General features: G+C 32.5%; 2 protein-coding genes across 2 annotated transcripts; both read left to right on the forward strand.

The window, feature by feature from the left end:
* Positions 1-2,917: 2,917 nt before the first annotated feature.
* Positions 2,918-5,497, forward strand: LOC128133494 (uncharacterized). The gene is made up of 5 exons (XM_052770961.1): positions 2,918-3,564; positions 3,638-4,337; positions 4,410-4,503; positions 4,681-5,351; positions 5,423-5,497. Exons 1-5 carry the CDS (start codon positions 2,918-2,920, stop codon positions 5,495-5,497), a joined length of 2,187 nt encoding a protein of 728 aa, XP_052626921.1.
* A 6,628-nt stretch (positions 5,498-12,125) lies between these two features.
* LOC111900060 (E3 ubiquitin-protein ligase RMA1H1) lies at positions 12,126-13,837 on the forward strand. Its single transcript, XM_023895943.3, has 2 exons — positions 12,126-12,240; positions 12,544-13,837. Exons 1-2 carry the CDS (start codon positions 12,126-12,128, stop codon positions 13,179-13,181), a joined length of 753 nt encoding a protein of 250 aa, XP_023751711.2. The 3' UTR covers positions 13,182-13,837.
* The last annotated feature ends 2,627 nt before the right edge of the window (positions 13,838-16,464 follow it).

Genomic DNA, 16,464 nt, shown 5'->3' on the forward strand with positions numbered 1-16,464 from the left:
GGCTTGGCCTTGCCGCCACGCCACGCCTCACGCCATTTAGAACCTTGTTTTCAATACATTTAAAACCTAATCTCTTTTTCGTTTTTCATGGTGGAAAATTAGTGAATCTTCATTCACTTACCTTCAAACGTTCTGCAATTTGGGTTACGATATCCTTCTCCCAAGTTGTGGAATATTGTGTTGGGTCCTAGTGTTAATATCTCATTTGGGTGATTTATTAAGGACTCAATCAATCAACTAACTTGATTTTTCTCCTATTTTGTAGATTTCTGAATCTAACCATGGTCTTCCCGAATCCCATGGAAAAGGTTTTCCTGCTCAAAGTGAAAGTTTGTTACACAATGAAGGTGAAAGAACGATCCCTGCATTGTGTACTAGCTTGGTTTCACTTCCTCCACCTCCTCCCGTTGTTCTCCCAAACCCACAAGATCGGAAAATTGAAAAGATCAAAATCACTCAAGCCCTGTTGGCAATGAAACATGAAGATGGAAAATTCGTGTGTGCTCACGTCCTAGGGATGAAATCACAAATCGATAGGTTGACAATGTTGGGTGCATCATTTCCAATGAGGTTTGTTGTAGACTGGGTTCTTCAGTCACTCCCTAAATCATATGATAAGTTCGTAAGAGAGTATTATATGATAGATCTTGACGCGACCCTCATTGACCTAACTTACATGCTTATTGCTGTTGAATCAGAAATGATTTGGCAAAGTAATGGAGTATATTTGTCTGGTAATTCAACCAACCATGCTTCAGTTTTCACATTGTGAACCATCATTTCACGTTGTGACCTTGGACGTCATCATGTGCGTAGTCGCGATGTTTAGTCTGTCAAGCTCCAAAATACGTCAGCACTGAGTTCACGTCGTGAACACCTTTTTCACGTTGTGAACTCTGACACGGTGTTGGGGTTCGCGCCCCAAACTTCATAAATTCATAACTTTCGCATACGAGCTCTGTTTTCGACATTCTTTATATCAACGCATAGGTGAGATTATGCTCTACAACTCTCGTTTAGACTCCGTTGGCTAATTTTGATTTTAATTTTTATTATATTTATTTTTAGTAGGCCGGGACAGGAAAATTCCGTTAGGAATTCACAACTCCTTCATCTGACGTTCGTTTTCGTCTGTCTTTTCACCGTTGGACTACTATCGATGAGATCTTCGATTTTCATTTCGATTGTTTCAGCTAGAAACTACTCGATCTCATATTCGAACTTTAGGTTGCATACCGCTAAGTTGAAACTTCGAAAAATCATAACTTCCTCATACAAAGTCAGATCTAGACGTTCTTTTTATGTGCGCTCTCGGTTTAATGTATTCTATGACTTTCGTTTAGATCACTAAGACTAAATATCGCTCTATCGTAAATTCACTATTTACGTCCCACAGCGTCGTGCCGAATCTGTCGCGAAACTTTGACATGTCATAACTTCTTCGTTATAACTCGGATTTCAGCGTTCTTTATATGCATGGAAACCTTGTGACATATATTACAACTTGGTTAAGATTATTTATTCTAAACACTCTTCTATAAAAAAATCATTTTTGATGCTTATCGTCTCTAAATTGACTAGCTTGGATCTACGGGCGTTACATAAACATAAGTTAAACTTAAAGTATGGTAAGCATAACTCACTTACAAGGGGGTTTAGCGAGGAACCATGCTCTACGCGGGCAAAACTTCTGAGTTGAAAGTTCTCCTTCTCGGGGCCTTCTGGCACTCCGAGTCTCACTAATAACTCCCAAGGAGAGCTAGAGAAAATGTATTAAGACCTTGGGAAGTTTGGGAGAGAATTGGTTGAAGAGGTTTGAAGAAAAGAGTGAGAAATGAGCTTTATTTATAGCTGTCAGCGCTCAGTTACGTTGAGCGTACTCGAGAAATACATTAGGCGTAATGGCTTTTTAAGGGTTACACTGGGCGTACTCAAAATTACACTAGGCGTAATGTCCCACGTGTCGCGATCTCGTGCAATGTCATGGGGATGAAGTAGTGGCCCAGATCTTGCCACGTGACACTCGTTAGTTAATCCCAAAAATTAATTATCCTCTAAAAATCGTAACTTTCACATACGACCACTTTTTTTGACATTCTTTATATCCACGTGTAGGTATCAAAGAAATCTACAACTTTCTTTTAGACTTCGTCGGCTAATTTTGACTTTATTTTTAAAGTTATATCTTAATAGGTATAGACAGTTAAAGTTCGTTAAAAATTAATAACATTGTCATCCCTTCGTCTGTTTTATATCGTTAAGATCCTATTAATGAGATCTTAAATTCTCGTTTAGATTGTGTCGGCTAATATTCGATCAATCTAAAATTCAATTTCTAAGATGTACACAGTTACGCTAAATCTTAGAAAAATCATAACTTCCTCTAACGAAGTCAGATTTTGACGTTCTCTATATGTACAGTCTCGATTTAACGTTTACTACGACTTTCGTTTAGATCGCTAAAGCTAAAAAGTATTTTGTCAAAAATTTACTTTTTACGATACGCGGAACCATGTTGGTTTAATCGCAAAACTTCGACGGGTCATAACTTCTTGGGATAATGTCACTGTAGCACATGGAACTTTTTACATTTGGCTAATTTGGTCCTTAAAGTTTTTTTTGGTACATTAGACCAGTAAACTCGTAATTGACTTTTTAATTACACCATTTTAGCAACTTTTAGAAGGTTTCCCGGTTATACGATGCCATTTTGTCAATTAATATATATTTTTTGTCTAATCCGATGTCACGTGAGATATGCCACGTCAATTATTGAAATACGAAGCTTAAAGCCTTTCGTCTTCAGCTATCGAACTTCACTAGTCTTCGTCTTTATTATTCAGCTGTAAAAGAAACTGATTTAGGGTTTGTGAAGCATTCCTATGATCGAGCTGAAAGAAACAAAGAACTCGCATCAATGGCACAATCGGAACCTAATGGACTGTTTGCGATGGTGGAACTCAACTACCAAGGGGTATTTAATCGAAATCCTTTCTCTTACACTGGTGGTGTTAAAACCATCTTCAATGATGTTGACTTTTCTTCTATGACTTATTTTGAGTTTGTGACCTTCTGCGAACGTTTCATGCATGAAGACTGTAAAAAGTTTTACTACTGTGAACCATACATGTCCCTGATGGAAGGGCTTAATCCCATTTCAGATGATGTGGAATATTCTGCTTTTATTTTTGATGCTTATGGAACAGATGGTATAATTTCGGTTTATATGGATCATATTGGGGTTGGTGTTGATGGGTGGCTTGATGATGAAGATAATGATGATGATGAACATGAGTCTTGTATTGATGGTGAAAATGAAGACAACATAGATGAACTTAGAAATGTTGCCTTTGAATTTAATGAGGATGTAGTGCATATGAATAGGACATCAAATGATCCTTTCTTGAGTAAGCTATGTGTTGATGATGAGGATGCAAACAACATTGCAGATGATGACAATGGGAGAGAAGTTGAAGTTAACATACAAACTCATTCCATATTTAATGAGCTATTACACTGGAAAAAACAAAAACCAATTCTAGGGATGAGATTTAAGGGTCCAGGGCAAGTAAAATCAATGTTGTGTAACTATGCTGTAGTTAATGGATATCAAATGTGTTTTGAAAAAAAATGATAGGACAAGACTTTTGGTGAGGTGTAGCAAGGGTGCTTGCACATTTAGATTATGGGCTTCCTGGATGAGTGATGAAGAGAGTTTCCAAATCAAGTCACTAAAAGCTGATCATAATTGTGCTAGGAACTTCAAGTTTGGATCATTGGTGACATATGCATGGATTGGGAGTCACTATACCAAAGAGATTGTAGAAAGTCAGAAAATAAGTGTAAGGAAGCTTAGGTTAAAGGTAATGGCCAAGTTTGGTATCCAAGTTAGTATGGGGCAATGTAGAAGAGCAAAGAAGTATGCACTGAAACTTGTTGAAGGTAACCTTGTTGAACATTATGGTAAGCTATGGTCATATGGTCATGAGATTTTAAGGACAAATCATGGGTCAACTGTGAAACTAGATATGGAGGATGGTCCAGATGGAAAGCAATATTTTAGCAAGTTCTATTGTTGTTTTCAAGGAGTTAAACAAGGTTGGATTGAAGGGTGTAGAAGGGTAATTGGTCTTGATGGATGTTTTCTTAAAGGTGTTTGTAAGGGAGAATTGCTTTGTGCTATTAGGAGGGATGCAAATGACAAGATATATCCTATTACTTGGGCAGTGGTTAATGTGGAGAACAAGCAGAATTGGAAGTGGTTTCTAGAGCTTCTCATTGATGATCTACACTTGAATTTAGGCAATGGTTTCAGTTTAATGTCAGACCAACATAAGGTTAGTATTTTACATAGTAATGCATTTATGTTAATTTTACACTATCTGAATTAAACCTTTTTACTACTACAGGGTTTGATAGAGGCTGTTAAAGAGTTACTGCCATATGTACAGCACAGGCAGTGTGCTAGACATATTTGCCAGAATTTGCAGAAGAGATTTACTGGTGCCATATATCATACCTTGTTTTGGAGAGCATCTAAAGCCACAACTGAGCATGCTTTTAAAGTTGTGATGAAAGAAATTGAGACATTGAACCCAGATGCCCATCAATATCTCATGGACAAAGATCCTAAAACATGGTCTAGAGCTTTCTTTCAAACTGGAAGGTGTTGTGATGTAGTTGAAAATGGGTTCTCAGAAAGTTTTAATGCTATAATAGTAGATGCCAGGAAGAAGCCCATGATAACCATGTTAGAGGAGATAAGATTATACATGATGGACAGAATCTACAACATGAAATTAAAGGGACAACAATGGGGAAATCATATTTTTCCAGAGATAAGGGATAAGGTGAATTTGCTTAAAAAAGCTCAAAGGCATTATCAGGTACTACCAAGTGGATTAAACCAGTTTGAGGTAAGGGGAGCAATAGATGCATATGAGGTGGACTTAGAAAGGAAAACATGCTCATGTAGGTTGTGGCAATTGAATGGATATGGATGTGCTCATTCTGTAGCTAGCATATCCTTTCTTAATAGGGATGTAGAAGCCTACGTAGACAACATGTTTAGCACAACCATATTTAGTGACATGTGGCCAGAGACAAACTATACTCCACCATTGCCTCTTATTAATAGAAGGATTCCTGGTAGGCCAACTACTAAGAGGATGAAATCCACTACAGAGAATATAGGAACACACAGGGTTTCTAAGGATGGAAAGAAAACCAGATGTAGTATTTGCAAGGAGATAGGTCACAACAAGGCCACTTGTCCACGGAGAAGGCCCCAAAAGTTAAATGTGAAGAAACAAAAGAAACAAAAAGTATGTGTGAACCAAAATGCAGAACAGGTAAAACAATTTAAAATATAAGATTAATTACATATAATTTGTTACTAACATAATTATATCATGCCATGTAGGGTAGTACAAGTGAACCACAACAACATGAAGAGGTTGAAATGACTCCAATTAAGATGGATACTACTCAAAAATGATATGCAAGTTGCTCCTACTGATATTGAATCTAGTAGTGCAGGGGATTTTAGTCATTATATGCAATTTACTCCACCTAGATGTTATGAAGGTGATGAGGGTGTTATGGGTGAGGAAGCTGATGTGGTTGAGGAAGCTGTTATGGTTGAGCAAGCTGTTCAAGATGAGGAGGCTGAGGAGGTTGATCCTGTTATCCAAGTTGATAATGTAAATGTTCAGGAGGTTGATGAGGTTAATCCTAATGCCCAAGTGGATAATGGTAATGTTCAGGAGGTTGCTCCTATTAACCAAGTTCAGCAGGTTTGTGTTAGGCCAATTTCAGAGATTTTGAAGAGGATAAGGAGAAGAAAGTTAGAGAGAATATTGAAGCTGAAATTAGGCAAAACAATTGGTGGTGTTGATGATCCAGGAAATTCGAAGGGAAAAGCTCTTGTAATTGATTAGTGTTTATTGTAATTTGTGTTTAAAGTTTATGTAATGGGATGATGGTAAATTGGATTTAAAGTTTATGTAATAGGATGATGGTAATTTATATTTAAAGTTTATGTACTAGGATGTTGGTAATTTATATTTAAGTATGTATGACATTAAAGGGTATTTTAGTCATTTAAGTATGTATGAAAGAAAAGGGTGTTTTGGTCATTTAAGTATGTATGAAAGAAAAGCGGTATTTTGGTCATTTAAGTATTTATGAAAGAAAAGGGTATGTTGGTCATTTATTTATTGATGACAGATAAGGGTATGTAGGTCATTCATTTATGTATGCAAGAAAAGGGTAATTTGGTCATTTAAGTATGTATGACAGAAAAGGGTATTTTGGTCATTTAAGTATGTATGACAGAAAAGGGTATGTTGGTCATTTATTTATGTATGACCGAAAAGGGTATGTTGGTCATTTATTTATGTATGACATGAAGTATGAAAGTATGTTACCATTTTAAGTAAAATCATGACATTTGTCTTTGAATATTTATGCATGGAAAAAATTGGAATAATGTGCATGCATGGGGATGTTTTATATGGTCCCAGATATGGTTTTTTAATGGCTTCACAGGTCCTATTTTTTCATTATTAAAACACTCACTGACTACAAATAGTCCCCATACACATAGTGTACTTCCACATGGACCACTTCTTAATTAAATATATTTGTTGGGAATATAGACCATGCATATGTTTGGTAAACATCATCTGATTATACAAAATGCCCTACAATTGGGACTTTGAATATTTTTTACATTACTTATCATATGCCCTTTCATTAGGGACTTACCACCTTACAACATCAACACATTAGGTTGATAACCCCAACTTATAACTAAAACCAGCTTCAATACATACAAAATGCCCCTTACGGAACTGACTTTCTAGTCCGCCTTTACAAAAAATACAAGGGATCCCAAAAAAACAAAAGCTTACACTAACCAACCAAACTAACTACATTGACCCCCCTAATTTCAAAACACATAGGGCCAAGCAAGCAAACAACAGGGCAACTATCATCCTGTACCTGCCTATTGCCTTCCTTGCATCGTGAACTTCTTTCTCACTCTTTGCCACCTTATACTGCTCCTGTGACAGCAGAAACTCCACTTCGGCAATCCTTCTCCTCAATTTGTTCATCTCAGACAGTTCATCTTTGGCATCCAGTTTCTGCTTCAGAGAATATAGCAGGTTTTTGTAGTACCCGTCTGCATGTTCTTCATCTTTCCATTCAAAGAAGCTACATTTCCTCAACCTAGTCTATAAAAAGCCAATAAAATTAGGGTTTGACTGACAATCACAAATCAACTTCCTTTAATGTACCAGCGAAATGGGTTTTATTCACAGTGATTGTCAAGAAGGAAATAAAATTAGGGTTTTTAACAGATGAAACAAAATACAAATACACCATTATCGTCTTTACAGAAAGAAACAACACATCAAACCATAAAATACTAACTTATCATAATCAAGAGAATCGGGACCTAACATATTGTTTTGACAATTCCAGAATCGCCTCCCATGGTTTGTTATCTTCCAACAGGTTCGTTCTTTAGCTGGAACGACACAATCACAAACCTTTACCCCTTCTTGCGACTGAACATGAGTGACTTGTAGCTGATTCCTTGACGTCGATGAGCTCAAAGACATTCTTCTTCAGGATGGAAATAGTCGGGGAGGGAGAAGTCTTTGACTTTTCAGAGAAGGGTAAGTAAAGATTTAAAGGAGGTCTGAATGAAGGTTTCAATTAATAAGCCTATATCGACAACTGGACTACTTCGACACATAAGCTTCCCACGTAAGCTTATTGGACACATCAGCGTGCCACATAAGCATTGTAACCGGGAAACCTTCTAAAATGGTGTAATTAAAAGGTCAATTACGAATTTACTGGTCTAATGTACCAAAAAAAACTTTAAGGACCAAATTAGCCAAATGTAAAAAGTTCAATGTGCTACAGTGACATTATCCCTAACTTCTTCATTATAAGTCGGATTTCAACGTTTTTTATATGTACGGAATCATTGTGACATGTAATATAACTTTTTTTAAGATTATTTATTGTAAATAATCTTCTATCAAAAGTCATTTTTAACCTTTATTATCTTTAAATTGACTAGTCTGAATCTGCAAGCGTTACATCAAGCCTAAAAAATAATCTTTAATTATATAACTATTTGTATTATTTATTAACCCTATTTCAAAATAATAAAATGGAGACAGAGCATTACATAAGATGCTCTTGTAGTTATAAACTCATTTTCTTTTCTTCTTTCCACCTATGTGGGATAAAGCAAAAAAAAAAAAAAAAAAAAAAAAAAAAAAAAAAAAAAAAAAAACTCAATTAATCCACTTTTAAACATCTCACTTTGACATACAATTTCTCATTCAGTTTTAATCCGTTTTGGATGTGTGATATATCAAAATATATCAAAATAAAGGTATCACAAAGGAGAACATGAACATATAATCTTGTGTACATTTTAATTATATTTAGAGTCTAAAATTCATGCTAAAAAATAAGGAAAAAACCCTCATTTTCGGAAGTTAGATAATTTTCCATCAATAATCTTTGGAATCAATATTTTCTTCATATTCTCCTAATTAAATCTAACCAACATCAAATGTGAGTCATCGATTAAAGATAGTTCTTACACATGATATCCAACTTCAATATAATAACTACATTTTCTTCTTTCCTTATACACCCCATTAAAATTGAATCCATGACCTCTAGAACATGATACCAATGATGTTGGATAATTTCAGTTTTTCTTACAGAACCATTAACCATGCAGTTCTTTTTTGGAACAAATAACTATAAATTTCAAGAATGCTATTTTCTTGTAAATACATAAAGTGTTGGGGTTGTGAAGATAATTTGACCAATACTATTGAAACCTCAAGAAAAGACGATATTTGTACATATTCATGGTATGTAATTTTACAGATACAAACAAATTTATATATGTGTGTGTTTTCTAAAGAAATCATCACACAATCCATGCAGTAAATAATACAAACATGATTAATGGCATGAAAACCAAAAATTACACACACATTCCACTCCTGTACACACACTCTCACTTTCTACACACTAAATAGTAAATACTATGGAGCTTAAGAATTGGAGACATGATTAATGGTATAGAAACCCAAAAATTACACTGCATAAACATGTACAACATGAAATCGTTAATGATGATCAATAGCATATTACCCGTATAATGAAATTGTCAATGATGAGATCGCCATTGACTAGAGGCTATTTTGGAGCATACAATGATAATGGCGTAGTCGCCTTCATCATGTGCGTAAATTGTGTGTCCATGTCTCATCCATTCTTTTTCCATACAAAGTATTTTTGCAATTTTAAAGCAATGGTATTGTGGCCATTTTTTTATAATTAAAATGATAGGATTTGGTAAAATTTGATACTTTGGAAACTTAGGATATATATATATATATATATATATATATATATATATATATATATATATATATATATATATATAGGTTCAAATGTTTTCACTATCTATTGTGTGCCCGTATGATTGATTCTGGACCAATCATTCTAGTTATTTTAAGAAAGTAATTAATGCATATTAAATATCTTCAGCATTTAATATGCATTAATTACTTTCTTAAAATAACTAGAATGATTGGTCCAGAATCAATCATACGGGCACACAATAGATAGTGAAAACAAAATAACCTAACCCTATATATATATATATATATATATATATATATATATATATATATATATATATATATATTCAAAATGATAAAAATGATACTTTCTTGCTTATTTAGATCATTTATAAAAATCTCTCAAGATTTAAACTTATTTTTTCCAATCAAAATCAAAACTAAAGGAGTTTTATGTTTTGAAGTGGTAAATATCTGCAATATGTGGGGGGCCTGTCCCGTTTGAGGGTATTTATTAAAAAAAATATGAGGCGAAGGTAAGGTTAACATCCGTTTTAATTTTGGGGGCAGAGGTGGGCAATCCCGTCTCGAAACCCTCCATGAAGACCCTGTTAATAAATTATATATATATATATATATATATATATATATATATATATATATATATATAATAAACAATAATATGATTTTGATCTTCTAAAATTTAACAAAAACATGTTTTTAAGTTGTTAGTATAATGTTTTTAAGATATCATAACTTTTCTATTTTTAACATTTAAAATTTTGTTATAAATAATTACTTATTACCAAAATAGTTTATTTTATCCAAAATAACAATTTCTTTTAGTCCAAAAAAGACAGCCCAAAATCAATTAGAGATAGGGTTGTTCACTATTTGGATATTGGACAATTTGGATTGGACTATGTGGTTCGGATATTCGGATTTTTGGATTGGTTTTCAACAAAACCGAATTATTATTTTAGATTTCGGATTGGTTTTAGTTTATAAAATAAGAAACGATTAGTCCAAAAAAACCGAATTATAATTTGTTATGTATTTATTTTCAATATATCTATAATTATTTATTAATTTTATAATTTTTTTTCAAATAAGTTCAAAACGTTTTACCTAATAAAAGACATTAATACATACTTTCTCTTAAAAGTTTTTTATCTATTAAATAATAAACTACAATATAGCTTCTTAGTGGTTGTTTATAAATGTTAAATCACAAGTAAATAATTTGTTTTTGCTTCTTCTGTAAAATTAGATAATATTATAATTCTATATCGTTTTAAAATTTCTGGTTTTGAAAACTGAATTATAAAAATCGATCCAACCGAATTGTAATTGGATCGGATCGGATCGGATTTGAATTTAGTTTGGACTATTCGGATTCATATTTTGAAAACCGAAATAAATTTGGATTTACTTAATTGGATCGGATCAAACCGATCCATCCAAACGAACACCCCTAATTAGAGACAGTGGCAGGGGTAATAAGGGGTATTTGGAGGCGGGGGTAGGAACTAAGAAGGCTGAAAAGTGGGTGTGATGCACATGCACTATCCATCCTATTTGTCATTGTTGATATCCCTATATGTCGGATGTCGTTTATAAAGTTTTACTTGGTATATGAAAATAAGGAAGAAGTAAGTGGAAAAGAAGAGTACATCTGTGGCACCCCAATATTTTGGGAAACTCATTTGAAAAAATTCTTATCTTCTTGAGAATTAAATAATATTTTTTTAAAGTCCATTTCTAGTGGGGTTTTTGTTTATTTTCGACAAGGTTTGAATATGTTAATTAGATCAACCCGTCAAATGAAGTGTTTTTTTTATAAATTTAGTACACGTCTGGGAGTTTTGGAAGAACATGTATCTTCTTTTTTTTAATTCAACAGATATCTTCAAGTTTTGGAAAAACATGTGTTAGGAAAAGAGGACGTACAAATTTTTTTCGGTTTTTAGTTCTTTCAAAAAAAAAAACTCTACCAACAAAAAAGAAATACGAAGAGCTTTTACTAAAAAATAAAGCACCTAAAGCTTTGTTATTCAAACAAAGCTTTTCCCCAATGAAGGCTTAATTTTTCCACAAGTAAAACTTTAAACCTCAAAAACTACTAAATTTTGCATGTCCAACATATCTATAGAGTTTAATAAAAATATTGAATCATAACTAATGTGTATAAAATATTTCATAATCAGAAGAAGGAGAAGGGAAGTTTTGGACCAACACCAAATTTACTATTCATGTAAACAGGAAAAATAAATTAGAATAGAAAACTTAGCAAAAGAAAATACTTTATCATATTTAAAATAAAACATGGATATTGAATTCGTCGTAATATTAGAGTTGATACGCATTTTAAGTTTTTAAAAATAATTTAACCCATAATTGAGTAACTAAAACAGATCTTGATGATATAGTTTAGGGAAACGTACAAAACTGAAGAAAAAAAATGTAAATCGTAGTTGACTAATAGTAGGATAACTAAAACATATCGTTTATAAAAGTGTTTGATTGATAATGAAATAATAGAGGTACCGTTGAATTGACTTTTAAATAATCTGTTAAATAAAATACTGTTTTTTTGGTTGACTTAATCTTTCTTTTTTAGTTTTCATTTTTATTTTTCTGGGATAAAATAACACAATTATTAAAATACGTATACGAATACGCATAGTTCGGTGCCTATATATACTAACCAGAGCAATGTCTTCTCTCTCTATCTCTTTCACCCGGCGACTTCACGAAGCAATTAATCGATTCTTTGAATCTGTCACAGATTTTCAATCTAAAAAGACAACACACAAATCTCCAATTTTTGGTACGTATTTCTATTTGATTCCAATTCATAGCAATTCAAATTAATCGGCATGTTATATCAGACACTGAAAATGAAGTATATCTATTGCTGCATATATATGTTTAATTCTCATATTTAATTTGGATGTTAAACTGTCTCGATCACTTTGTTAATTCAGTTTACTGCTTGATAGATTGTTTTCTATCATCTACACATGAACAGAATGATAAATCTAAAACTGAAATTTTGTAATCATATAAACTTAGTTACAATATCCTTTGCTAGAAATTCTAAACCTAAGCTTTTTTTTTATCTCTATTTCAGACACCGATAACTTTATAATCATGGAAGGGTATCTCCAAGAATCCATGTCTCATGCAAAGTGGAAATCGTCATCTGAAACCGTTGATGAATCTAACAACGTAGTTTCAGATAATTTCGATTGTAATATTTGTCTAGACACAGTCCAAGATCCTGTGGTCACACGTTGTGGACATCTCTATTGTTGGCCATGTGTTTACAAATGGATGAATCTTTCAAACAAAGTAAATACTCTATGCCCTGTATGCAAAACCGAAATATCTGAAAAAACCTTAATTTCATTATACGTCCCTACCTCAACCGTAAAACCGAATTCTCAAGAAAAAATAGTCTCAATCCCACGTAGGCCATGTAGGGTCCACACTATGCCACGTCAACAACATAGTTTACGTGACATTCGACAAGAAGTACCGAATGTAATTTTACGGGCAAGCCCGATATCTGGGATGTTTGGTGAAATGGTGTGCAAGGGGCTTTTTGGGAATTCGGAAGATTTGTTGTCTGGTTATGGAGATTCGTATATTTTAGCGGGGATGAGTACGCAAAGGGCGAGAAGGCAAGCAATTCGAGATGAGAGGTCTCTTGGACGAATTTGTTTTTTCTTGTTCTGTTGTGTAATGTTGTGTCTCGTTTTATTTTGAATATCCGATTCCATGATATATTGTAACTAAAAACTAAAAAGATAGAAATTTTGATATGTATCCATAGATGGATTACGCCATATATATGGAATTCAAATTTATAGGCCATTTGCACATTTGTGACCATCTTTCCTTGTTGCGGCATTGAGGAAGGACAAAGTAGGCAGCTGCAGATGGGCTATTTTTTTCATTATATATTTTTTTAAGAATAAAAAATTATAATAAAGATAATGACCCCTTTTTTTTATTCATCCTGAGCCTTTGAGAATATTTAATTTTTCAGGACAAAAGTATGGCTTATTATGGTGAACTTTAAAAGTAAAAATCTTCAAGGATAATGTGTACTGATTATTTGATATGGAGGTGTTGTTATGTTCGTTGTTTCAAAAAGAAAAAAAAAAAATCTTTCTTGTTTTATATCTTCTAATTTTTGGTTTTACAAATCATAAAATTATCAACAGTGTATTTTATACTATCATTTTGCTTTCATGACGCCTAAAAAATAATCAAATGATTTTGAAAAGTGTGATAACGCATTATCTCTTTTATTACTAAAAGTAGACTAGAGACCCTTTCACCTTGAAAGATTACCGGCGCATTAGCCTAATTGGTTGTTTTAATAAGGTGATCTCAAAACATTTGTCCAAAATACTTTAAAAAAAAAATAAAAAAAAAAAAAAAAAAAAAAAAAAAAAAAAAAACCTAATCTCTTGGGTCGTTGATGTTGAGCAATCCGCTTATGTGGAAGGAGGAAAAAAAATCATTTGTTAATACATGTTCAACAAATCATGTTGGATTGTGTTGACACAAATGCATATATGTTCACAATTTCTTTAAAATTCATGTATAATTATCGATCAATCAAATGTAATTACAAAAACCTTTTTAATTATTGGTGATGAAAAAACAAAGTGAGGTGTTTGACAATAAGATGATAAGACAATGCGGTGGGTGTTTAGAATAAAGAAAGCAAATGCCTGCGAGTCGTGGGTGTGTTGACTTCACGTAGTTTGCATAATTCTCATCTTTCTGTTCATATTTAGGCAAGTGCTGTTTTTTTATTAATTTGATTGCCATATGGTGGTTTAAAATTTAATAAACTCATCACAATAAAGTAATATGTATTATATATTCTTATGTTTATTTTCAACACTACTTCTTGACTTACTTTTTCCAAAATATTGCATTTTACAACATCTTCAAAACTTGAGGTTTGACAACTGATAGCTAATAAGGCTATTCTTTATACATATCATACCCCCAAAGGGTAGTTGCGTGCTGATGAAGCTTTGGGCACTATTGGGAACATAATGTTGGCCCTTGGTGGGCCCCACGAGACATGCAGTCACCAATGGCGGCTAAACCAATTTAAAAGCTCTAAGCAAACAAAAAAAATGGGTCATTCAAGTAAGCAAATAGTTCAAACTTGAGACCTTTAGATTTATAAACCAGTTCTTTTACCACTAAGTCAAGCTTCAACTTGTCTTTGTATCCCAAGAAATACGTGTGTATATATATATATATATATATATATATATATATATATATATATATATATATATATATATATATATATAACACAATAAGCTTTAAAATTGGGGGCTCTTTAGAATTGTGGGCCCTTAGCCCTTGGTTAGTTTTGCAAAAGGTAGAGTCGGCCCTGGCAGTGGCGTATCTAGGATGAATGTTAATGGGGTCCTTATATATATATATATATATATATATATATATATATATATATATATATATATATATATACATGCACACAATAGATAGTGAAAACATTTTAACCTAACACTCTCTCTCTCTCTCTCTCTCTCTATATATATATATATATATATATATATATATATATATATATATATATATATTAGTTATTTTAAGAAAGTAATTAATATATATTACATGTTGAAGATATAATGGGTATTAATTACATCTTCAACATTTAATATGCATTAATTATTTTCTTAAAATAACTGAAATGATTGGTCCAGAATCAATCATACATGCACACAATAGATAGTGAAAACATTTGAACCTAACACTCTCTCTCTCTCTCTCTCTCTCTCTCTCTCTATATATATATATATATATATATATATATATATATATATATATATATATATATATATAGAGAGAGAGAGAGAGAGAGAGAGAGAGATAGAGAGAGAGAGAGAGAGTGTGTGTGTGTTAGGTTCAAATGTTTTCACTATCTATTGTGTGCATGTATGATTGAATCTGAACCAATCATTTTAGTTATTTTAAAAAAATAATTAATGCATATTAAATGTTGAATATGTAATTAATACCCATTATATCTTCAACATGTAATATATATTAATTACTTTCTTAAAATAACTAAAATGATTGGTCAAGAATCAATCATACATGCACACAATAGATAGTGAAAACAAAATAATCTAACTATATATATATATATATATATATATATATATATATATATATATATATATATATATATATATATATATATATATATATATATATATAAGTATAAAATTTTCAAATTTTATGTAATTTTGAGGGGTTCTTTTCAACAATTATTTTTATCAAATAGTGTTTTTATGCAATAATGGAGGCCAAGGAAAGTGCTCCATCTAAAAATAGATTTTTAAAGGCATATTTTGGAATATATATGGTATGGGACCCACTTTCAAGTGGGGTCCATGCACAACACTTCTTATAAACCGCCTCTGCCAGTGTCGTCTTGGACTCGTCCCATTCTCTCATATCTCACTTCATTCTCGTTCTTTTTCTTGTACAATGTAATTTAATAGCTTCTACATTGCTTTTGATAAGTGAAAGAAGTGAATAATATGGATTAAAATAAATGAAAGATGAATGCAGAAGTGGCATAATTTTGAGGTGGTAGATAACTTCTTTAACAACTTCATAATATTAAAAGCTAGCCGGTAATTAGCAAAAAAAATGTCAATTACACATAAATATTCATGACGAGGTTTTGTAAACTGGTCGTTCCGAGTAACATTATTTTTCTTATTTCTATTCCGAAACCATTCAAAGGAATGAAGCATTATTCTATCGACAACATAATTCTTGGGTAACTTTCGCGAGTCAAACACGAGAGTATTCTCATACGTCCACAACAACCATATAACGGTCATGATTCTACTTTCCAAAATATTCCTTTTCTATCCCGCCATCACCACATTATCCAACCAATAAAACACGATAGCATTCTCAACAAACGGAAAGGGTAATTAAGCCACCTAAAAAAAAATAACCAGACATGATTAACAAC

The sequence above is a fragment of the Lactuca sativa genome, chromosome 4 (assembly GCF_002870075.4).
Source record: "Lactuca sativa cultivar Salinas chromosome 4, Lsat_Salinas_v11, whole genome shotgun sequence".
Classification (NCBI taxonomy): Eukaryota; Viridiplantae; Streptophyta; class Magnoliopsida; order Asterales; family Asteraceae; genus Lactuca; species Lactuca sativa.